This window comes from Oncorhynchus kisutch, linkage group LG10 (assembly GCF_002021735.2).
Source record: "Oncorhynchus kisutch isolate 150728-3 linkage group LG10, Okis_V2, whole genome shotgun sequence".
NCBI lineage: Eukaryota > Metazoa > Chordata > Actinopteri > Salmoniformes > Salmonidae > Oncorhynchus > Oncorhynchus kisutch.
The window spans coordinates 64,206,417-64,231,036 of NC_034183.2; the positions used below are offsets into that span (position 1 = coordinate 64,206,417).

Below are 24,620 nucleotides of genomic sequence, written 5' to 3' on the forward strand. Positions count from 1 at the left end.
CTCACATGTTCCAATAGCCATGACCTTTTCCCATCTAAATGCAAATGGGAGGGTCCTACGCAAAGTGAAAAACATAGCTGTTTCCCATTTATCTGTACACAATTGTAACCACAAGGCTTTTGTTTTCATGTTGCGAGGAAATGTTTTCTTCTGACTCTATGAATTTAAAGAGGTTTTGATATTGTACTGGCTGTTCTGGAAACAGTGGGTATTAATGTGTGACATCAGAGTAATGGCAGTCATAATGTATCTGTTGTTACGGTGAGTGCCATTAGGTCAATGACCTCTGTCGATAGTACAGTACAGTAGATTCAAGCTCTCAGAAGAAGAGGAGGAGGAAAAAGAGTTGTTAATGCTCCCCTATTGATTTGAATCATTAATGTGTAGTTAACAACTTTACATACCAATAGAATTATGCAAACTGTGGCAGTGTAAGAGCAAACGACAAATTGACTGGAAGCTTTATTTAATGACAAAGGGATGTACTATAGCATGTCTTGTCATCAATGCACTACATTGGTTAAAGATGTCGTTTCTTTATCTTGTTTCATGTGTATTCCAAATGTGTGGCGTGTAAGACCTTGTGGGTGAGGTTGCAATTTGGGCAACTTCTTGCAAAAATCTCAGAGTAGCATTTAGTCTAGTTAATAAATGTGACAGGATAACAACGATTTGTAACTTCACCTGGAGGTCCATAGTATTATATCTATTTTTTAACTAGGCAAGTCAGTTAAGAACAAATTCTTATTTTCAATGACGGCCTAGGAACAGTGGGTTAACTGCCTGTTCAGGGGCAGAACAACAGATTTGTACCTTGTCAGCTCGGGGGTTTGAACTTGCAACCTTCCGGTTACTAGTCCAACGCTCTAACCACTAGGCTACCCTGCCGCCCCTATGGGGTATATGCTAATTTGATGTTGACATATTTAGGTTTATACATTTATTAGACTGTCAAACAAGTTGTATAATTCCATATATACAGTAGATGTGGGTTATTTTTCTCTGTCATTCTTTACAAACAGTTAATATATGTTTATAACTCAGCCATAAAAAAAACATAATACCAATATTACCAATTCACTCTAATTCATGAATATTGTTTAAATGAACATGTGAAAAAATTCCCCCAGACATATTTACTAAACTGATTATTGTTTTGTACAATACACATGGGATGTGCTTTAATAATTCATCTGTAAACAAAAACATGTGCACAGGAACAGTCGTATACTGCTTGCTTTGAAGCTTTTTAAATGAGTCCTCCATTGTTTGTGCAACAAAGACACAAAGGAATTTTCATTCATACCACATTGACACATAAAAATACAAGCTTAATAAATGGCAAGGAATATTTGCAACAAAAGTAAACAGTGCTTTTACAGCAGATAGATCATGGGACGCAACAACTTAGCAGCACGTTAGTCTCAGAACCTACGGCTCTAGCCTCATGTGTGTGGGAAAAGCTTCTTGTGGACAATATCATTGACTGACTGGAAAGTAAAACCGGAGCTCTGCGATGGGGTGGATGTATTTGAGCCAGATAGATGGTTGATTAGAGACATGTATGTGAGATTCCGGTGGTGTAACATCAGTAGAACACAGTGTTGCAGCTCCCACCATGTCAGAGTCAGGGCTATCAAATGTCATTTTTTCGTTGCTCAATTTTTTTGTTGCTCTGATATAGTTTTATAGCCATTTTTTGTTGTTGTAGCTATCACTGGAGCTTGACAAGGACTATGAAACTCCACATTGAACTATCACGGTTTCTTTTGGTACTCTGGCCTTAAATTGAACCTCAAAAGAAATTACATTTTAGTTGCCATCCTCTCAATATCTTAGCTGATACTGGGGTTTGAAACTAGTGTAATAATTGCTCTTAATATTTCAAGTGCATCAATTTCTACTGTGTCTACATTGCATGTGAACATACAGTATAGTATAGCTAGTCATATAATGATATAAGCATATAATTTGCAAAAAAATTTTGCAATGTTAGCCTCTGTTGTAATGACAAATTCTAAGCAAAATCAAGTCTTAAATATGGACACACTGCACAAGTTGTAATAATATTATGCAAGCTCCTAACATTTAAGGTAGTACACCAGTGACAATGTTTGAAATTGTCAATGACCAGCAAATTTATATAACAACATCTCTACAGTAAATGTCCATATACCCATTTCCATGACCCAGGATTTTACGATAATATTTGGACTTTCTTGTTAACTGAAGAGATAGTTGAAAAGTAAAAACAACGACAAATCATGTACTTGATGGGTCTGTTACTCTATAAGTATAAGAGGACACAGTGGGAGTCCCCAAGGAAGTCTGGATGAATTTGAAAATGTGGAAGATTTTTTTTTTTATCATGTGAAATATTTGTTTTTTGCTTAAAATAATCACTTCCTTTGCTTCTTTTCAAAGAACATTTTGTTAATGTAAGAATTTCATCCTTGTAAAATGTGTGCTCTATAGATTCTGAGGTATATCACCGAAACTGATTCTGTCCTTTGCTTCTATAGTGCTGGTAAATCATCCATGATAAAAAAAAATGACATAAAAAGTTGGTTACGCATCAACATGTTAGACACAAGACATAAAAACACAAGCGTGATTGTACAATTAAGAACATGAGTATGGGCTTCCACACAATAAGGCATTGCTTTAATGAAAACATCTGGACATAAAAATCACAGTTTTAATCCTTGCTTAGCTAGTGATTATATTGATGTCCTCTTTGTCGGTTGTTTCAGGTACGTCAACACACCTGCAACAATGTAACAATTGTAAACACATAACAACAACTATTATTCTTCAACTCTGATGAATGGAGTCAAATATACGACAATACTGTATATCAGAATGAAAGCAGCTTTTCTTAACTGAAAACAAAATGGATGTCATCCACTTGGATTATATAGCGAGGGAATGAGTGCAGAAAATGAAGCTATTGAACGAAGCATTAGTTTACATAGTCACCTGTGGAGTAGTGTGCCTACAGTCTAAAGCTGCTAATTAACAGTGGCATGAGGTTGATTCAACCCTAGCCATACACAATCATCCTACAAGCACAGTTACAAAAATATACACACATACGCACACACATTATTGTACATGTTTGTTAGTATCAAGTATTTGTTGAGGGGTTGGACTAATCTGAAATTGTGATCTTTAATTGTGAAAAGACTGTAGACTCTTGGGTAGAAACTCAACAATTCCACTTGTCCAGCTCTTCTCATTTAGTGTATAATTCTGCTAATATAGCCTATTTACAATCATTTATGCAATGGAAATTGCCACTATAGCCACTAATAAGCTGATATGTGCTGGCCGTTACCAAAAAACAAGAATAAATCAACAGAGAAAGAAACCCATTAATTGTGCTTTTTAACCAACAAATCCACTTCATCGTTGAAATGGGAACAATTTCGAGAGGCACCTCTTGAAGTTCTAACACCAGTTAAGTTCAATAAGAATTTCTAAAGCTATAACAAGGACTGAAAATACAAATAGTAAATATATGTATATATTTATAAAGTTGATCCAGTTCCTTTCCAATTCCACTTTTAAAAAAATATTGTCTTCTTCCGGATAACCTCACATAAAGCATTCCTTATGTGTCAACATGCAAAGCCCTTATGTTGCCCTATAGAGAAAGTACAGATGTCTTTGTGGTTGATTCTAGTTGTGATGATCCAAATCTGAATGAAACTGAGAGCTTGAGCTGAAAGCAAGAAGGGTTAGTTGTTGGCTACTTTGAAAAGAAGACCTATGGTGAGGTTGCACACCTCTGGAAGTATCTGCTGTTTTCATCTGTTGACAGTCTGTTGACACAGCAATCCTTGGCCAGCCACCCTCTCGTTAAACAGTTACCTCGTTCTTACTGGCTGTGCGGTACTGATTGTTGTGCTGGTGGCCTGGGATGTACTGTAGATGGTCCACGGTGTGTGTCCGTCGCGAGGCAAACTGCTGCCTCTTGTTGGTGGTCGGGTGGTTGACGGTGAGCGTGTTGTATGAGTCGTTGATGGTAGTGGGATGGGAGTGCATCTTTTGCATCTTAGCGTAGCGCTCACTGCGGTCTATGACAGGTGTGGTGGGCACAAAGTTAATGTCTACATGGGACATGGCCCGCGACATGGCCTTCTCCCGGAAGTTGGAGCGCCGCAGCGACAGCATCTTGTCTGGCGAGAGCAGGGGGTCCTGGGACTGGAGGCGGTCTGCGGAGAGCAGCTGCTCCTCTGAGAGAATGCGGCTGCCGTAGGAAGAGACGCCCATGTTGTAAGCTGAGAGGCCGTAGCCATGGCGTGGGGTCCTCTCTGGGGACAGCACATGGTCCTGGGACATGGCCCTCTGGACACGGTGAGGCCGCTGACGGTGCTGCTGGTGGGGCTCTGTGTTCAGCTTCACTATGTGGGGCGGCTGCAGAATTTGCCGACCTGCCAAGTCTTGGTGTCGCTTCCGCATGTAGTACTCATCTATGTCCTTATCACCTGAGTGGGAAAGGAGGGAGGGGGAGGAGAGAGGGAGAAGGACAGGAGAAACATTACACTCTATATAAAGAATGATTCTATACCTCCTCCTGAGTGGATCAGCTCAGCAGTTCTACAATTCCCCTTTGATTATGATTGCATTTTCTGTCCTGCTTTCATGGGAGAAGGCAGGGGCTCTCTCGCATCACAATAATTCCACTCCTGTTCTGGCGTGGAAAGGACGACACGCCTGCCGCGAGGCAAAACAATCAAACTGTCAGTGATGCGAGTGTTGCACTGCAGGGTAGCCAGTGGTTTGACTCTGCCAAAAGCAGAGGGGCTCTACAGCGAGTGCCAACACTCTCCTGATGTTAAAGTCATTACATCTGCATGAGGAAAGCGGCGGGCTCCTCTCAAATGACTTTTAAACAGGCTTTTAGACCGGCTGGGCCTGGCAAATCAGATTGATGGCACCCTGAAACTACTGTGACTAACTGTCATCTCTGGGGGTTAGATACCTCAGCGGAAGCTAATTTCCCAAGGCCTCAGGAACACACAGAGGTGGTCTAAAAATGTCGGGACAAGACTGTGCTTGACTAAGATTTGGATGATAAGGATTTTGTTTTGGTATGGATATTTAAACCCTCCTCCTTAGATAGATGCCACGCCTGGATAGAGAAGATCACCTTTTTTTTCTCTCCATAAGGGATTTATTTTCCCCAGCCATGCATCACTAATGAAGAAGACCTGGGTTAGGCTGCTGGCAATAGCATTTTGTATTCTTCTCCAGGGGTCACTTTAGGTGTGACATTATGGTAAGAAATGTCAACAACACTGACCCAGAGGCTATAGCTTGCCCACAATAGACAGGACATGTCCCTTAGCTTCATTTAATTTCCTCTTCGTTGCCAAGAGTTATAAGGATTAGGGTTCAGTTTATCCTAAGCCTATAGATCAAAGATTTAGAATTGACATCATTGCATTGAAAATACTATGCCATGTTGAAATAGGGGTTGATTTCATGTTGTACTCAGATACATTTCCACCAACTCTAGTTTTGACATTAGTTTTGACATTTCAAAATCAATTTAAATTGGACATTTTAACTGCTGTTAAAAATGTTAGGCCTTTTGTAAATAATTCACACAGGGCATTAGGCCACATTGTTAGTATGAAAGATGCAACTTTGTAACTCTTATCATGGCGAGCATGGAGTGTGACAGCTCACTAAACTAGGCAATCCATAGGCAGGTCAACCTTGTGTGTTTTGTGTCCATGCTCATGATGTTACAAAGAACAAATGTATGTCCTTCCTTTTTACTTTTATGTTAAAGAGATATATGCTGGATTCATTTCTTTGCCGCTTCGAATAAGACGTTGCACTTTAACTTGCATTCGATTTTGAGAGGGCACGGGGTCTCGAAGGTGAGGTGAAACCACAAACCTGCTAGCTGTGGCTAACTGACTAGGTATCCCCTTTCCCTTTCCTTACCCTTAATTAAACTGAAGTCTCCAGTCACCCAGATTCAATTCAATGTGGTGAGTATATTCATCTGTGGTAGCTATTGATCCCAATACGCCATCATCCGGCCCAGACGGAGCAGTAATCACATAATGCACATACACTTGTAGAAAAACTTGTGAAACATCAATTATAAAGGGATCTTTAGAGGGGATTAATATAAGACGTGTTAAGAGAAAGGGGCCCACAATAATATCATTTAGCTTTTTGCTTGGCATGAGGATTAAAGGGGCTCTGTTGTTCTGACGAGTGTTCTAATGCCTTTTAAGTTGATTACAGAGGGAAGGAGAAGACCGAGCCAAATAAGATTCCTCCTGCCTCCTCCCCTTCCCTCCACCCGCTAGCTCCTTGGAGGGTCTGAGCAGGTTATTTTAGAGTCGTGTCCTCCATCTCCATCCCCGGCTCCCTCCAGTCCTGTCTGACGGACAGGGGAGAACGAAGGAGGAGGAGGGATCACACACAGACTACAGTATGTGCATTTAGAATCACAAATTAACCATATTAATTTGATTCGTCATCTCTCCAGATGGTTTCATTAAGAAAGCAACTCATTATATACGTTTTTGGCATTTTTCCAAAGCCTCTCTCCTTGCACAAAGCCACAGCATCTATCAGAGGTATGAGGGAACTCTCCTCTCAGAAGAGCTGTCACTGTACTCTAGGTAGGTAGAGAACTGAAATATTCCCTTTTCTGACCAATATTTTAGGGTTTATGGGTCCCAGCTCAAACTGTTTTTTTGTTTAATTGGATTTTCTCTGTGATTTCAGTGTGTTGGATTATTTTATGGTCTTCTATCTACCCACTGGGCACAGACATCAATTCAATGTCTATTCCACGTTGGTTCAACGTAATTACATTGAATTGAGGAGGAATCAATGTTGATTCAGCCAGTGTGTGCCCAGTAGGTAATGTTTCTATTGAGCAGTACTAGATGAAGAAGCAGTACAACACATTTCTGAGTATAGACAATTCAGATGTTATCAATGTTGTCCACGTCAAAGGTTTCGTCACATTGATTCTCTGTGTCCACACTGAGCATAACATACAAGCCTGCACTAGAATACCACACCCTACTTATTTTAATACAGCACTATTGAACATTCGAGCAGGAAGGAACTAATGCTTTTGCATGACACATGCAACGCAACCAACCACAGGATACCAGAGGAGGAGCATACTGTAGAGCATGCAGCTGTCATAGGGGATAGGGAGAATGGTGAAAGTCAAGCCATCATGCAGAGGAAGTATAATGATAATAATCGGGCTGACCCAGATCTCATCTCAGAGACATTAGTCCCATCTTGTTGGCGTCTAGACTCATGTGGGTATGGAGATATGGCTGTTAATATGTCATTACCAGACATTAGCTACATGACACGGGCCACAGATGGAGCCAAATTACACGACAATTAGATGTCAGTCAATGGGTCGGTAGATGGGGACAATGGGGCTGAATCCAGTGACTTTAACATGTGCTTGTGCATTTCAAGAAACCCATCTCACACACAGAGATGTCTTCCTCTGGATTCAGCTCATAACCCCAATGACTTTGTGCTCATGACTTATGTTTGCATCCCTGTAATAGGCATCCATACAGGGTTACTATTGCATCACAGTACTTGAATGCAATGTGGTCTTCAACACAATGTGTTAAGATCAACCTTTTCTCCCCCCTGTGGACTGGCGGGGTCCAGGCAGGAGATCAAACAAACATGATGGTGTATGTAATGAAAGACCACCTACTTAATTTGTGGAGAGAGGAGTATTTACTTAAGTCAGCTTTGCTCATTGCCGCCAGTTCGTAGTTGGGAGGCAGGTGGGTGAGGTTCTGGAAGGAGCGTGAGAAGGACATGTCCAGGTCGTATGGCTCTGTCTGCGAGGTTAGGATGTTGTTCATGCGCTGGGGCTTCTCTGCAGTGGAGACAGGAGAGATTGACGCAGTGTAATCAGACTACAATCAGACAGCCGACAGTCTGGAGGATGCCACAGAGAGGGGCGCGTACACAGGGGGTCTTCACTGGAGGAGACAGGGGGATACAGAGTGTGGGTGTGAGGAGGGTGTGTGGGTGCGGTGGGGGTATGTGGGTGAGGATAGATGAAGTGGGGACTGTTATGTTCGACTCTTCTAACCGGGATTTAACATGATTTGTTGTGGGTTTTTACATTTTTTATTTCAGAGTGCAATTCTGGTGTGCTAGGATTGGCTGCGATTGTAAGTGCACTCGCTACGCTAGCTGTCACTAGTATGCGTGGCACCATTGCGGGTGGCTATGCTGCCTGCCTGCCTGCTGTGGCCATGGTTATGTGGGACAAGTGGTCGTGGCGCAGGTAGCTGGAGCGTTAGCAGCGTTAGGGTGGGGTGGGGCGTTGCCAGTCCTCTGAGGTGCTGGTCAGCGGTGGCAGGTTTAAAAATAGGGCTGGGTGACTACTGTGATAGAGAGGACAGGGACACACAACACCAAGGACCATGTGGAACAGAAGTGAGGCATTCCGTGAGAGACAGAGACAGAGTGAAAGAGAGTGTGAGTGTGAGCAAGAAAAGATGGAAGGGAGTAGAATGTGTATTTTGTGTAACAAAGGTCCGGTTCTGAAGCGTTACCACAGATCTTAATGAGACTCTACCATTGCAAACAGTGTGTTGCAGATAACCCAACAAAGAGAGATACTGGAGAGAGAGAGAGAGCAAAGCAGAGTGAGAAGGTAAGTGAGAGTTTGGTGTGTCAACTCTGGTTCATTCAGTCTGAACAAAAAGGAAGAGTGACCCCCCGCCTTGACCCCAGCGATATACAAGACGTCACTGTCACCAACTGTCAGAACAAGAGGTCGACATATACAGTACGTAGAAGAGAAAGGGAATACACATGTACAGCAGGTGTATATGCGTATTACTTACCATGTCTCATTTGTCTGTGGGCTACATAACAAATCCAAGTAAGAGAAAATGGATCAGTACAATAACAAACATTATTCATAGTATGTATTAATAACCAAACCAATGTGTCTGACATTTTCTGTTTCAAATTAGTTGTTGAAAGTCTATGCTATTTATAATGATCGTACTAGTCAAATAAAGTAATCAGATTCCTATGTATTGTGGCCATTCTCAATAGTAGTTATTCATAATCAGCTCTGGTTTGATCCACCTTGAAAGCTATCCTTTGGTGTCTGTGTTGGAGAGATCTATCTACTTATGGGTACTTTCAAAAGTCCCTTTGCCTTTGAAAATGTTGGCCTCAAAACATACAATTGGAAAACTATCCTGCCATGAGGTTGGAGTCCACAGCTCCACTGATGTTGAAACAGACAGTGTAGCATGGTGTAGCGTTTCAGTGCAGACCTCTTAGCGTAAAAATATCCAAATATGAACTTTGTTCTTAGCCAATTATGTAGGATAGATGGAGAGGCATCTAGCAACAATGCACAAATAGCTTTTCTCTCTGAACTCATGGTGTTTCACTGCAGTGTTAGAGCTGTGACCACTCAATAATTTCATGCTAAAAAGCACCTCTCTTTTCATAGAAAGTCTCATTTAGGAAAATAGTTAAGGCACTTGAGGTTTTTGAATAACTTGAGAAAGCCATACAGATGCCATTTTAATTCATTTTCCACAAGACCCCGTTTCATTTGCTATCCAAGCTATTCATTTGTTCTTAACCAATTATGTAGGATAGATGGAGAGGCATCTAGCAACAATGCACAAATAGCTTTTCTCTCTGAACTCATGGTGTTTCACTGCAGTGTTAGAGCTGTGACCACTCAATAATTTCATGCTAAAAAGCACCTCTCTTTTCATAGAAAGTCTCATTTAGGAAAATAGTTAAGGCACTTGAAGTTTTTCAATAACTTGAGAAAGCCATACAGATGCCATTTTAATTCATTTTCCACAAGACCCCGTTTCATTTGCTATCCAAGCTATTCATTTCCCGTCAAGAAAAATAGTTTTGTCCTCGCTTGAATTAAAAAAAAAAGCATATTTTGACTTATTTCGAATTTAGTCCAAGTTCATGTGTCGTACTGGAGCTGATAAAATCATGCATTCAGGAAATCAATATGACTTAATCCTCCCTCACCTTTATTGGGGTAAATGAAGACATCTTTGTAGCATACCCAAGAGCCACTGTGTGTTGTGTGGCAGTATAATCTCACACTTAAAAGGGCATGGTTAGTATCCATAATGTACTTTCCTTCTACCATATATCTCGACAGACGGTTAGTTACTATCTAAACATTTTTTATTACTCATTGGAAAGAGTGAAATATTAGCAACCAACCACAGTCATATTATATATACTGTACTTATGTGAACATGCAAACCTTAAATATCCTTACCAATTTTAGGTGTGTGGGCCTGGGTAAGATCCAGGTGACTATGTTGATAATCATGTTGGTGGCTGCCTATTGGGAAAACAATGAAAAGGTTAGGTTTGGAAATCAAATTAAACATTACCATAGATTCACATTATGTGCATTTCATGTCAAATAAATGGCTGTTAATACATGACAATATGATCAACTTTTCCCTCATTTTTGTGATCATTTATTGACTCTTGTAATGCAGGCTGACTGGACACCACTGTGAATGATCACATAAACCTATGTCCCATTGACAGACAGTGTCTTTGCGATACCAAATTCAAAGTAAGAGATCTGTCCAGAGATAGCAGTGGTGTGCTTTGATTAAAGTGGATTTTGTGCATCTTTACTCTACTACACAGTCACATTTTAAGGCAGGCATTTTGTGCTATTCCCTTTTGAGCAACGAAGAATGAGGGAAGACAGATTTCATCAGAATCGTCAACTTCCTGACATCTGTGGGACATAAATGTTCCCTTTATTCGATGAGGTCTATTTGGTCAATGTTGTTCACAGCTTCTCCACTACTACAGCAGCAGATGCAGGACACTGTACCTGATTTGCATTTCAACAAACTCATTGATCATCCCATTAGAACCCTAAACACAAAAGAAACTCAAATAAAATGTGAACTCTTTAGAATGTTTAACGTGAAGTGACAGGAGAGCATCTCCGTGGCGTTAGAAAAACAGTTGCTTTCTTTCCGTTACTGTGACTTGCTAATGGAGAGTTGTGACAGTTACAAAAAAGATGTGCGGCAACACAAGCCTTCATTTCATCTTCTGGTTTCGGATAAGTAGCTGGAACTGCGCATAACATACATTTTGCAGGGAAAATTGCTTCCTGTTGGAGAGATTTATGTCAAAGCAATCAGCACAGTAGGGTCAAGTACCTTGTTAAACTGGATTTTACCACAGTTCTAAAGGAATAGCTTTTTAGAAACAATACAACGGAGTAGAACAACAACCAATGGACAACATCATCCAATTAAATGGCAATGTACCGGTATTCCAAATCCCAATATCCTTTACGAACATAAAACAAGATTTGTGCCCAATCTCCCTTCACACTATAGCTGTATTGCCCTGTTCAATCACCCTGTTTGATCAAGGGACCAATTACACGATCTTCAGATGGCTGAGCTAAACTAACCGGCTTTGAGCTTGCCAGGGAAAAAGTTTTACACTGAAAAGAAGAGGTTCCCTGCTATCTACAAACTGTCTAACAATCAGGCCGTCCCCAAAAAAACATGTTGGAATACTTCAGGTTTCTAAAGGTTGTTCAAAAACTGATTGGAGTGACTGCTCCTATATCTGCCTTCCTGTTGTATTGGCTTTCCTTTGGCTTTTCATAAACGTTGGTAACATTCCGTTTTTCTTATACAGTATGTGCATCCATTTTGTATTGCATCACCATTGATTATCTTCTCAGAGTGGACCTCCTACAGTTGCACGCCTTAAAAAGTTAAGCAAATGTGAACAATCGCAGATGATGTTGTTTGCTAAAGAACACCTACATCCTGTCTGGTGTGTGTAAGGAGGTGGGAAGATGTCATGCCCCAGGACTCCCATATCCACCCACCACTATGTAAATGCATCAACTCATGAAACAGATGTACAGTAGAAAAGTCACACAACTCTCAGAAATTCAGAGGTGTCCAGTCATTTAATTCCAGTCTGTAACGTGTCCAGAAACAGGTACAGGAATGTTTGGATGAACAGCTGTACTGCCTGCAGGGCTCTGGATCATAAAAATAACAATGAATAGAACAGGCTTGGAACCTCTAAATGTGTCAATTTTACTGGTAAAATCCTGGCTACACTCGCAAAGACTGCCATGCCCACCCTATAATGCCATCATTAGCTTGAATGGAAAAGCCCGTTCTATTCATTCATATTTCTATGCTCTGGAGCCTGTCAGAGGAGGGGCTTTGTGAGAATTTGAAATAATGAATGCCATATAACAGTATTGTTGGAGTTAGACTACACCTGAAGTGCAGATATGTATATCTACTGTAATAGAGCTAATTTAGAATGGCTTTGGTGTGTGAAAGTCTTCATTCAGACGTGACAGGTCAATGCTTTACTTGATACCAACAATTGTTCGCATTTTACTCATTATGAGTCCACATTGTACTTTGTCATAACCCTCAAACCGATATCTCTGGTAATTATAATGAATAAACGTTATTACATAGGAACTACATACATACTACATATCTAATGGTTTAACATCACCTCAACATGTCAAACATGCTTGGTTGAACATAATGCAGGCATTTTGGGCACCACTGAGTGAAACCCTTCCAGGTTCCAGTGGCTGGACAAGACAGAGGGATCCCACTGTTACCCAGATCCATTTTGAAAGCCTCACTCTGCCTCTGTCAGTGAAATCTGATGAACTGCCTGTAACGATGAGAGCCCACGCTGTGTCATTACCCTGGCCGTGTGTAAAGTGCCATGTGGGTCCTGCAGGGTGGCTGGCTGGCGCTCACCTCAACTCATCTCTCCCCCTTACACCCTGCGATGGTAGAGGGAGGGACAGGAGCCTGCTGGGGAAGACGCACTGCAAGAACCTACCATCAACGCAGACAGGTTCTGCATGGATGTGGGCTTTGTATCAATATGCGGCAGGGTAGCCTAATGGTTAGAGCGTTGGACTAGTAACTGAAAGGTTGCAAGTTCAAATCCCCATGTTGGCAAGGTACAAATCTGTCGTTCTGCCCCTGAACAGGCAGTTAACCCACTGTTCCTAGGCCGTCATTGAAAATAAAAATTGGATCTTAACTGACTTGCTTAGTTAAATAAATAAAATATGCGCTGTGACCAGAGGTTCTATTGTGCACAATGCTTGCAGGATGTTTTTGGGGTATGATTATGGTTCGCAGGCGCTGCTTTGTTTCAGTGTACAGCAGTATAGTTGTTGCTACAATTCTGAACAAGTGAATATCTCAGGTCTTCACAAATTCAGAAGAAATTCAGGACTTCTAATTGTTAAGTTCAAGATGACTAACTGAATCCCTGTGCTTCAAAGAAAGAATATTAGTCACTCTACAGACAAAACAACAATAAAGCTCGGAAGAGAAGACAAAACAATATTGTGAGAGTAAACCTCAATTCATGTGGCACACGTCATGAGGCACAATGAAAGATGACACTTTGAACAGGTTCCAAGGCATGTCTGGATACATCACTGTTGCTTTAAGAAACACTGAGCCACATGAGCTTGAACTAATGCTGGTCTATAACTGTATCTGCCCTACATTGACAAATCTTTAGGGGGTCAGGCCATTCTTCATCCAGCTCATCTGCCAATGCCATCACAACGTCTGTTAGTTTTCTGCATCACATACTGCAAAGAGATCCCAGTGATACAACAATTGCATAGTATAAAAAAGTAACAACCATATTGGGAGACATAAAAACCAACAGTTACATGACATTAACCAAAAACATGTTGCAACTTTACCAAACCTCCTCCGGTGGCCTGAAGTTTGTTGATCTCGTGACTTGCTAACAAGGATAAGCACAGATTTATCTGATGTCTCCTTCAATTGGAAAGAAGTAACATCATTCAAAGCTGCCTTTATCCCTGCCTTAGCATCTTATCATCTTCTTGAAGGATCCAAGTTGAATGGAACAGCAACACCTGGAATCATGTAGGAGTCATGGGAGAGAAACATACAGTATCCACTTACAAAAACAGTACTCTATAGATTGGATATGTAACTAAAAAAACTAAAACAAACATTTCAAAAACTGCAATTATAATGGCTAAACAGAGTCATATGATATGAATTGATGGGATTGGATCAGTTCTAATGGAAAGGTTATTTTCAAACTCTGAAAAGAAATGCATGAAGCTCAAAGACACAGAATTTGCGATTGAGCTCTTCGTATTAAGTGGTAATCCAGAACCGACCAAATGTTTTGCATACAGGAACATTTCTCCCATAACCTTCCCCAGATAAGATTAGAGGATAACAGACTAATATCAGCCTTTTGCACACCCTCTCTATGGCTGTTTCTATTACTAACAGATGTCTATACTAAAGAGCTCTCATATTCATTGAATAAGCCATATTCAAGAATGCTCAACAACCGAATTCATTTAATTTTCAGTGACGCTAATTAAAAATAAAAGGAATCGGTTTTTCATGAAAGAGATGTAAAAATCCCACCGAATACAAATCAATTAATTTCCCTTTCTTTATTTTTTTGGTTTGAATAATTACTTTCTATGTTTTCTCGCAATTATATTTGTATTGTCAGCATAAGGCAATTGTTAATGGGGGAGGTGAGGAAACATTTTAATGAAGGAGAAATGCCAGGCTTTGTGAAGACACAACAAGCTGGAAAAATAACAACTGAAATGACTTTGCAATTATGAGCTTGGGTTGACTGCAAAGGTGTGGAATGCAAAGTGTAAACATTTACACGTTTCAGTTCAATTTGCTTTCCTTTAGCTCTGCTAATTTGTTTTCACCCACATTTTGAAGAGCCAAAGTCAGTTGTGTAGCTAAGGTAGACCGGTCAACAACCTTGAGTGTGAGTATTGAGATTTCTGAGCACCTCTACTGCAGCTTTGCGCTGTGAGGTCCATCTATTACAATGACAGATCAGTGTGTCTCTGACTCTGTGAGGCTCTGAAGCTCTCTGTATATCCTCCCTCCCCTCAGAGAGGCCAATGACAGCGGGTTGAGAGTGCTGGTCTAGCGTTCCACATGACGTCATCCCATTATGGGCCCCCGGGAATGAGACTCTTTGATCCATTTCCATCGATTCTGTATCGCCTTCCCTATCGCCTCCTGACTATCTTAGGCTGAGGTGAATTCATGCTCTGGTGGCATACTGCTTCCAGTCAACTGGAGGCTAAAGCCTTCCTCTCCCCTTCAGCCTGACCTTGTGACTCATGTACAGGAAATCCCATCTAACACTGAGCACTGGACTGGAGGGAATCACATCTAACACTGAGCCCTGGACTGGAGGGAATCACATCTAACGCTGATCATTGGACTGGAGGGAATCACATCTAACACTGATCATTGGACTGGAGGGAATCACATCTAACACTGAGCCCTGGACTGGAGGGAATCACATTTAACACTGAGCACTGGACTGGAGGGAATCACATCTAACGCTGAACATTGGATTGGAGGGAATCACATCTAACGCTGATCATTGGACTGGAGGGAATCACATCTAAGGCTGATCATTGGACTGGAGGGAATCACATCTAACGCTGATCATTGGACTGGAGGGAATCACATCTGACACTGAGCCCTGGACTGGAGGGAATCACATCTAACACTGAGCCCTGGACTGTAGGGAATCACATCTAACGCTGATCATTGGACTGGAGGGAATCACATCTAACACTGAGCACGGGACAGGATAGCTTTTAAACTGCACTTTAAGAGCAATGTGGAAGTTTTAGCCCCCTTAGTAAAAATAGTCTTCAATCACCTTGACACTCCACGATAAAGGATGGTGATATGCCATCAATGCCCAACCGTTTGACAATAACTTATAGAAACTCTTAGCAGGAAGCTTCATGTTATTTTACTACTTTTTCAGGGAGTGAAAGATTACTTGGCACAGTATCCCTTTGTTTATCAGTCGCTTCATCTCGCTTTTTTTTATCCCTTCCAGATGATGGCTGGCCTCTTTTCCTACCCAACCCAATTTCTTACCCAGCCCTCCTGCGAGTAACCAATCCTGCAACAATCAATCCACAAGATGAGTACACGAGGTGATTGTATCTATTTACATAAGGACTGTGATAGATACTAGTCCTACAGAGTTAAGCTTGTTTATCGTGGCCAAGTATCTGCATGAATTGTTTGCTGTTCGTCTTGTTATCCCGTCTTCAAAATATTTACCTCGTATCTCCCATCTAAAGTTCGCTAATGAAATGATCGCTCACAGCCCGCAAACATTTGGGGACGCTGATGACGCTAATTAATAGTCGTTGGACGCAGTGAGGCGCTACGTGTGACGTGTTGCACTGGATGACATTTGTCTCCTAGCGTTTATTAAGACACTCGTGATTAATGGTGTGCTGTCCTCTGATAGGGTGAGAGCCAGAGCTGCAGCCCCAGACATCGAGTGATGGAGAGAAGGCCACACTTGAGCACCGCTCGAGAAAATATGGACCACGTTGATTAGTCGCCTTTCCATGTGCCTTCGCCCATAATGATGAGCGCACTTCTACGTATCTCAGATTAACAGTGTCTGCAATCTGCACTCCAGCACAGTTCTGCCCATATTAATTACAGATCCAGCACACTGGCAGGATTGGAGAGGCTTCTTGGGAAAGTGGTGGGTCTCCCTTTAATTAGCATACTAGGAAAATAATTGACGCCATATGCCTGTCCCCCATGCTACCGTAGCGGGTGGTGGCACAATGCGCCGCAGCTCGTCTGGCATTCCACATCCCATCGTGAGGGTTGTGTCACCCTTCTATCCCCATGCTTTCTAAATGTACAACCACAGAAACTTGGCATCACGAGGCACTTATTAATGTGCATACATCAACGTGATAACTATTGGCTACTGTCGGCTCGTAGAGGCGGCTCATTAATTGACTTGTTTGGTGGAGGAGTGTTTGTTTGGGTGTTCAGTGTTCTACCCAGTAACCCCTTCTCTGATGCTGTGTTGAGGAGTGACAACTAATTAAATAACAGCGGAGTAGCTCTGAGAAACACAGGCCTGGTAACTGTTCAAATATCTAACCACTCCTCTCCTCATAACAGTTCTTATAATCACATGATCTCCTTACCAATGGGGAGGCAGAGAGACCGAAAGGGAGAATCTGTTTCTCAAGATATGGTATTGATGAGATGGAGATGGAAGTGATTGAACCAGTGGTGGATTATATTCGAGGGAGAAACATTGATAGATGGCACTGGGAGATATTGATCGAACATAGATAAATGCAGTGATGTTTTTAGGGGCTTTCACACCAGACTGGTAGGATACGAACTGATTCCATCCACATAGAACATTGTCACTGTAACATTGTCCTTTTTGTTTTCATAGTAGGACTGCATTAGTCTAAAATCTAACTAGCATAACATCAGAGAAGATTCTTAGTTTCTTAGGTTGAGGCTTATCTAAATGTATGCATGTTGAAGCCGAGATGTTGATGGACAGACAATATTTCCGAGGGAAACAGGAAAAGATAGGTTCTGCCAGATTGAGGGTGAGTTGAGGGATGGGGGTAAAGAATATTAGCTTTCATGATATGGGAGAGCGTATCATGAGAACACTTTTATTCTGAAATGTGAAAGGTTCAATCAGAGAAGCTGAGATGGGAAAAGGGACAAGAGGAAATGAGGAAATGAGGGAGATGAGGGATAGGAGAGAGAGAGAGGTTAGAGAAATGATGAGAAGGAGGGCGGAGTGCATGAAAGAGACTGATGTGGGTGGACGGCTGTGCATCGCAGCAGAGGAGAGTTTGACAGGATCAGAGAGGAGAGCGGTGAAGGGGATGAGGGCAGTCAGAAGAGAATCAGAAATATTTGTGGGTGGATAAGGGCAGTCAAGTCAATCAGCAATATAAGGGGACATTCATAGAGAAGCTAAAGACAATTACGATTTATGGTGAGATGCCAGAAGGTGAATACATTGAGCATATGCTTGCTGTCTGCTAAGGGGGATGTAGAGAGGAGAGGATGAAATGTGATCTGATTGTGAAAGAAGCAGAAATACTCATGTCTACATGTCTCTGAATGGAGTAATCATACAAAAAAAAATTCTGTGGAACCTTGTAATTTACTGTGGATCCTTGTAATTTACACAACCCTCTAGCTATAGTCATGATCTATATTATGCTTATGTCAGTTCACAAACAGAAGTTAATGTGATTGATGTCAATGATTAGCAGTCAGTCTCCATTATTGCTTTGCTCTGTTCTTGATCATATTACTTAAACATTGTCTGAAAAGGATCAATATTTCTAACAAGAAAATCCCAGAGAAGCCACATCTCTTTGTGAGTATCAGTGAATCGAGCATTCTCTGTTATGTTCTCCTCTAGTAATGGCATTTCTCTGATCACCACATCCCCCCCTGCAACCTTCTTTTCTTCTTCAGGAGAGCCTGAGTTAGATACCTGATGTGGCGACTCAATGGGAAATCAAAGAGCAAAGTGGCCCTAAAAGCATTTCTGAGAGGCTTTTTTCACCTCCAGATTGAGCCAGACATCCCATCACAAAAAAAAATCTGTGTGATGTTCTGTGTGATTGCGGCTATTTAAATAATGTTCTTTATATACGTATAAAGGTACCTCTATGATGAGCGTAAGTTTAGGCATTAAATTAAACTTATAAATGTGGCGGTACACCATTTTCAGCAATGCCTATGAGCTACAACAAACCATGCTTACTCATCGCACATAATTATCTGCATCCCAGTCTCTACCTGAAAGGTACACGTTACTTACACTGGGAGACCCCAAAGTGCTCAGTAGCCCTTTCCACTCACAGCACTTGTCATCCTTTATACGGGTTGAAAATGGCAGATTTTGTCATTAATAGGGGCTTTAATTGGAACGCAGTGGCTGTACAGTAAAATGATATACATGACATCAGAGCTCAGGTTCTCTGCTCATCTGGTTTTGACTGACAGCCATTAGGGATAGGGAAGGGGGATACCTAGTCAGTTGCACAACTTCCGCATTTAACCCAACCCCTAGGCATCAGAGAGTTGCAAGGGGCTGCCTAAATCGACATCATCAGCAACCGGGGATCAGCTGTTGTGGGGGTTAACTGCCTTGGTCAAGGGCAGAACGGCACATTTTGAATATTGTTTGCTCAGGGATTTGAACAAGCAACCGGTTACTATCCCACCACTCTAATCGCTAGGCTCCCTGCCGTCCCAAGTTATAAACTTGAGCACTGCGCACGACAAGGTGATGTCCCCATCCCTCCCAGTGGCGATTTTAGAGTGTAAATCTTGGTGGTGCAAACCCCCCAAACATTTTTCTTTTGCATGCCAGCAAAAGCCACCACACATCACATCACAACACAACACTAAACAATACATTAATTGTACTATAACGGTGACAAACAGTTCCCACAAACTGTTAGGGCCTACATAAAGCTGTCCCAACAGCAGAGTCCCAACAGCAGTCCCAACACCGTACCACTGCTACACCTGCCTATCAGCAGAGCCTTGTCTGGCACCGAAACAAATCATTCAGCCTAATTTATTCTTTAAAAAAAACATTGCTGATATGGCTGACTTGTACATAGTTTGTACAATTGAGATGTACAAACTATGGCATAAGGGGATGACGAGCAGATAAGAGGCAATCTGTAATTTCGATTGACATTAATGAGCAAGCTAGGACGGACGTAGTCAAAATAACTATTTGTTCAGTACTTTTGAAATGTACAGCAACAGAATTCAGAACATGGGCCGTTCTTACAGTATTCTCCCTGTACACCAAGTCAGAACTGTAGGATAAACAAAGGGGGCATATAAGCAGAGAATGAAAGCTCTTACAATATTCAATGATTACGTTTCTTTAAAACAGGTTATAGCCTACTTGTGCACCACCAAGTCAGAACAATAGGCAAAATGATTAGGGTGAGGCACATGGACTACTAACAGCTAACAACTAACTACCAACACAACATACACTTAGTATTACTTTCTTAGTTACAGTATACATATCTCCCTGGCATATTACATCATTTATGCAGCAGCATACAATACATTGTTGGACACAACCTTGTTGTGCTGTGCTCACTTGAACAGGAAGGTGGAGCGGCGGTCCTTCATGGTCAAATTTTGTAAGCAAACTTTGTCATCAAAGTCTAGCATTCTCTGGATTTATGGTGCTTATAAGACAACTAGGAACTCAGAAGAAAAAAAAACTTGAATAATGATTATGCCAGTGATCTTCAGGTCGTAGCTCTAGAAAGAGGCCTGAGTTCCCGACTTACAATTCCGAGTTGGATGCCGTTCAAAGCGTATTTTCTCTGCCGGAGCTCGTTTTTTTCTTCAGATTTCCCAGTTGTCTTGAACTCACTGAAGTCAGATTTCCCAGTTCCCAGTTTCTAGTTGTTTTGAGCGTCTCAAAAGTCATGCTGGATTGACAGCATGACCAATGTTGAATGTTTATAATTTTAAGCTTGGAAAAGACACCCCTTAAAACCAGACTTGGGTCCCACACAAACACTACACTAAATAGCAGGTCAGTGATTGCTTTGCAAGGCTTGCAGTTAGCCACTGAATCCTTCCAAACCACTCATCGTTGAATTTGCGATTTCAAACTTGTTGTGTAATGTTTATGTTCAATGGCCGATGAGCACCGATACGTTTTGTCTATAATTTCTCTCCATTATTTATCTTCATATGACAAGGATTAAAAAGGATTTTCCAGTAGATTGTCGACTTGATTCATGATGATGACTGCAAGGTAAGATTTTGAAAGTATCAGTCCAATCAAAGCTACTGTAGATATAACCTAACTTGACATAATTATTTCAACCATCCCCTACACATTTAATTGAAATGACGATGAAACAAAGTTGATTCAACCAGTGTGTGTGGGCAGTTACAAAGATGCTTGCTTCAGTTCCTCAATGGGAAATCTAGGAGTTACAAGGATGCTTGCTTCAGTTCCTCAATGGGAAAGCAAGACAGAAATGTACCTTATAGTTGAAGGCTCTTCCCTTGTCAAAATAGTGAGTTAGAATTACTCAGGAAATGTGGAGTTTGGAGAGGTTTGTGGGCATTTGGACCACCAGTTAGACCTCTCCCTCAAACCCTTGTAATTGTTTTTTTCTGATCTTGCACCTACTCCAAAATGTCAATAAATGGTCTTATTATGTTACTGAATGTATCCAGAGAATTTTCAGATTTCGTTATTGACAAATGCTGTGAAAAGTATAGTTAATGTAAAACGCACATGAAATCAACAGTGTAACGTTTGAATTCAGTCTTGTGTCAGGTGAACTGTTGTGTCCTAACCTTTGGTCTGATCATTTCCCTATAATCTCCAAAGTGTTCTCTTTCGATTGCTACCATGGTCGTTTATATGCTTTGCGTAGTTTTTCCTGTTAGAAACTTTTCATGTCCACATGGGCCAATTTCCACGAGTGTAAAGGGTTAACCACACATATAGAAGAAATTAAACAACAATTTGAGGGAACGGTTTGTTTTGAGCTGTGATGTGTTTAGAAAGGCATCAAACTGCAGGGTAATTGAAGTACTTGCTATCTCTACACTGCTCTTGTTGTCTTCCATCTGAAGACTTCTGCTGTCAATATGCCTGCACAGGTCAAATGTTGCTCTTCTCTTTTATGTCTCTCTTTCTTTCCCTCTCTCTTTCCCTCTCTCTTTCCCTCTCTCTCTTCCTCCAGCCAGACACCTCAGCTCTTTAATTAGACAACAGGAAGAGATCATTTCACTGTGCCTTTTCAAGACTGCTTGTTTCAAGATGTCCCTGAAAAACCCATTTCCACTGAAAAGAGACCATGCTCAGCAAGGTAGTTTTCAGACTGTTTACAGAAAGTATAGGTCTGTAGCTAATATGTTTTGATCAGAGAGAGATAGAGGGTGCTGCAAATCTGTGTTAATAGGAAATGACACCTCATCGAGCTGAGATGACTTTGAACACAGACTGTATGGGCTAAAATGGCTTGAGGGCATGGGGTTTTGGAGGCGAAAGCGCCCCTATGACTATGAGTGGGATAATTTTACAGGTACTCCTCCTAAGTCCCATATTTACACCACACTCCTTTTTGCACATTTTGTGGTGTAAGGCACATCTATCCATTGGTTTTGTGGGTTTTGACTCCTCAGAGATGAATAGTCAACAGGCATAAAAGGACTATGATCTATCTGGTCATTCAATCTCAAAGCTGTGCTGTCTGCTCCTGCCTTAGAACTCAGAACACAACGTACTAAGGGGAACTTGGGGGAAAACAAAGAACTGCCTGTTGAGTCAGTCTTACACACAGCATGTCTCATAGGGTACAGAATACACCACTCCAAACACCAGAGTTGGAAATGACATAGCTGACACTCCACACCTGCCAGGACTTCCAAATAGTCAAACAAGGCGATGTGAATCCAATTACAAAAGGTCTTCAGAAACGTTCTGGAAACGCTGATCATAAGTGTGTTAGAGACAATGGGTCTTTAAGAACTGAACTGGCTGACACCGCCCTCTCTGCTGACTCCATTAAACATCTATTATCAGTCTGTCAGATTAAACAATCAACGGTAGATATGGAAATTCATCATTCACATCCCCGTTTGGGACAAAAACGGGGAGCGGCTCATCATTCACAGAGGAGTCAGAGGAGAGAGAGTTGAGCATGGAAACAGACACAAATAACAGGGCTCAATGGGAGAGACCATTTCAAACAACACCCTGATAATGAAATGTTCTCATATGTAAGTCTGGTAAAGGCTATTCAAAATGACAGCAATATGGACCCGTGCAATATGGACCCGTGGCGTTATGGAACCGGTGCCCCCGCACATTTACTCTGTACTGGTGGCCCCTGTATATAGTCTCGCTATTGTTATTTTACTGCTGCTCTTTAATGACTTGTTCCTTTTATTTCTTATTCGTATTTTTTAAACTGAATTGTTGGTTAGGGGCTTATAAGTAAGCATTTCACTGTACCTGTTGTATTCGGCGCATGTGACTAATACAATTTGATTTGATTTGATTTGATTTTGAAATCACATTTGTCTGAAACTCATCAGAAGACAAAATGGTGCTATGTGAAATATTTGAACTGAAAGCCACTGCTGTGTTGGGTCATGACGATCATCAATTCACTTTTTCCTCTTTTTCATCAGGATACTTAATGCAAGGGCTTTCACCCAGATGACTCAGTATTCAACAACAAATGTGCACGTTTATCTACTTATTAAAGAAACTACCATCTAAAATGGGTTTCACAGCATCGAACATGTTTCTTCTGATTCGGGTTCAGTTATTGATGTATCATGCGGTTTTTGCAAGTCATTCAATTACTTTTCATACCATTAATCATACAAGCACTTCAACATTGCAAGACAATGTCGCCTTCCCAATCTCACTCTTGTAATACGCACATCCTTTGATTTCTTTGTTTAGCAGAGAGCAATATTATTGAGTAGAACAGATAATCACTGACAGTGACAGCTCACTGGGTACAGTGTCTAGTCCACGTTGGTTCAACGTTATTTCATTCAAAAGACGTGGAAACAACATTGATTCAACCAGTGTGTGCCCAGTGGGAGACCTTCTGTTTTGGTAGCAGTATTTGTAGCGTACAATTCACTGAGAGAAGACAGGTACATGGTGCCACAATATGTACAACGAGGCTGACTTTCTTACGCTGATTCCTTCAATCTGTAGGAGATGGATGATTCAGATGGAAGAAGAGGCTGAACTTAAGAAAGAGACAGACCGCCATTAGAGGGCAAATAAACACGTCTGGGAAGTCTTAAAATACCCCTTTAACTAGGGCAGCCTGTGCAGCGCGAGGAGGCTTGGGGTCGATTTGCACTACCACTACCCGCATCGACCCGCAGTGCCAACAACCTGTCCACAGACCCAGCAACTTGATCTCACGAGCTCATTTCGAGATGTGTCTGGACCCAGGACAGCACTTACTTAACACACAACACGTCTCAGGACCTTATGGTCCATAGAAAGGTGCAAGGGGAGGGGTGAGTGCCACGAGTCACTCACAGATGTCATGACTTTGGAACCCAAATACAAGTGAGCTGCCCCCAAAGCGACCAGGCAGAGCCAAAGATAAAGTCTGGCACTTCCATTTTAAAGTTTAGGTTGCCAACTAAGCAAGTTCTGTAATCAGGCCTCTAAACCCAGCTGATATAGTAGGGTGTTTAAAGATGCATGGGCTCCGCATTCACAGCCATCCATTTCATTGATGAGGTCTAGCAAGGGATTATGGATGCCCTGCATATTGTTAAAGTAAATTGGGACCTTTCAATTCGCCAGGCCTGTCCGCCTGGCCTGTCCACAGTGCATAATGAATTCTAGTAATGAACGGGCGCTGTACAGGAGAATACAGTATAAATTGTAAAGTGTTGTGCTGTGCAGGACGCATTTGTCACAATTAGCCAATATTTTGTGACTGCCATAAGACAAATGTGTTCCTTTGGGAACAATGAAAGAGGACTGTTCTAATCTAATGTGAGTCATGCTTTCCCCAGCTCCAGGTAATGGCCTGGCATTACACTCCACAAAACTCTGTTGACTTGTCTTCCACACAGTGCCGGCCATGGGCGGGTCCT

General features: G+C 41.6%; 1 protein-coding gene across 5 annotated transcripts in view; it reads right to left on the minus strand.

Moving 5' to 3' along the window:
- Nucleotides 1–444: 444 nt before the first annotated feature.
- LOC109897634 (protein shisa-6-like) overlaps nucleotides 445–24,620 on the minus strand; it is a 67,255-nt gene continuing 43,079 nt past the window's right edge. For 2 of the 5 annotated variants that reach the window (XM_031834682.1, XM_031834680.1), the window contains 4 exons: nucleotides 10,322–10,387; nucleotides 8,886–8,906; nucleotides 7,763–7,903; nucleotides 445–4,490 (listed from right to left, as the gene is read on the minus strand). In XM_031834682.1, the coding sequence (XP_031690542.1) occupies nucleotides 3,862–4,490; nucleotides 7,763–7,903; nucleotides 8,886–8,906; nucleotides 10,322–10,387 (857 nt within the window). In that variant the 3' untranslated portion in view covers nucleotides 445–3,861. Of the gene's footprint in view, nucleotides 4,491–7,735; nucleotides 7,904–8,885; nucleotides 8,907–10,321; nucleotides 10,388–24,620 lie in introns of all 5 variants that reach the window. The other 3 variants (XM_031834681.1, XM_031834678.1, XM_031834679.1) reach the window with 2 other exon arrangements.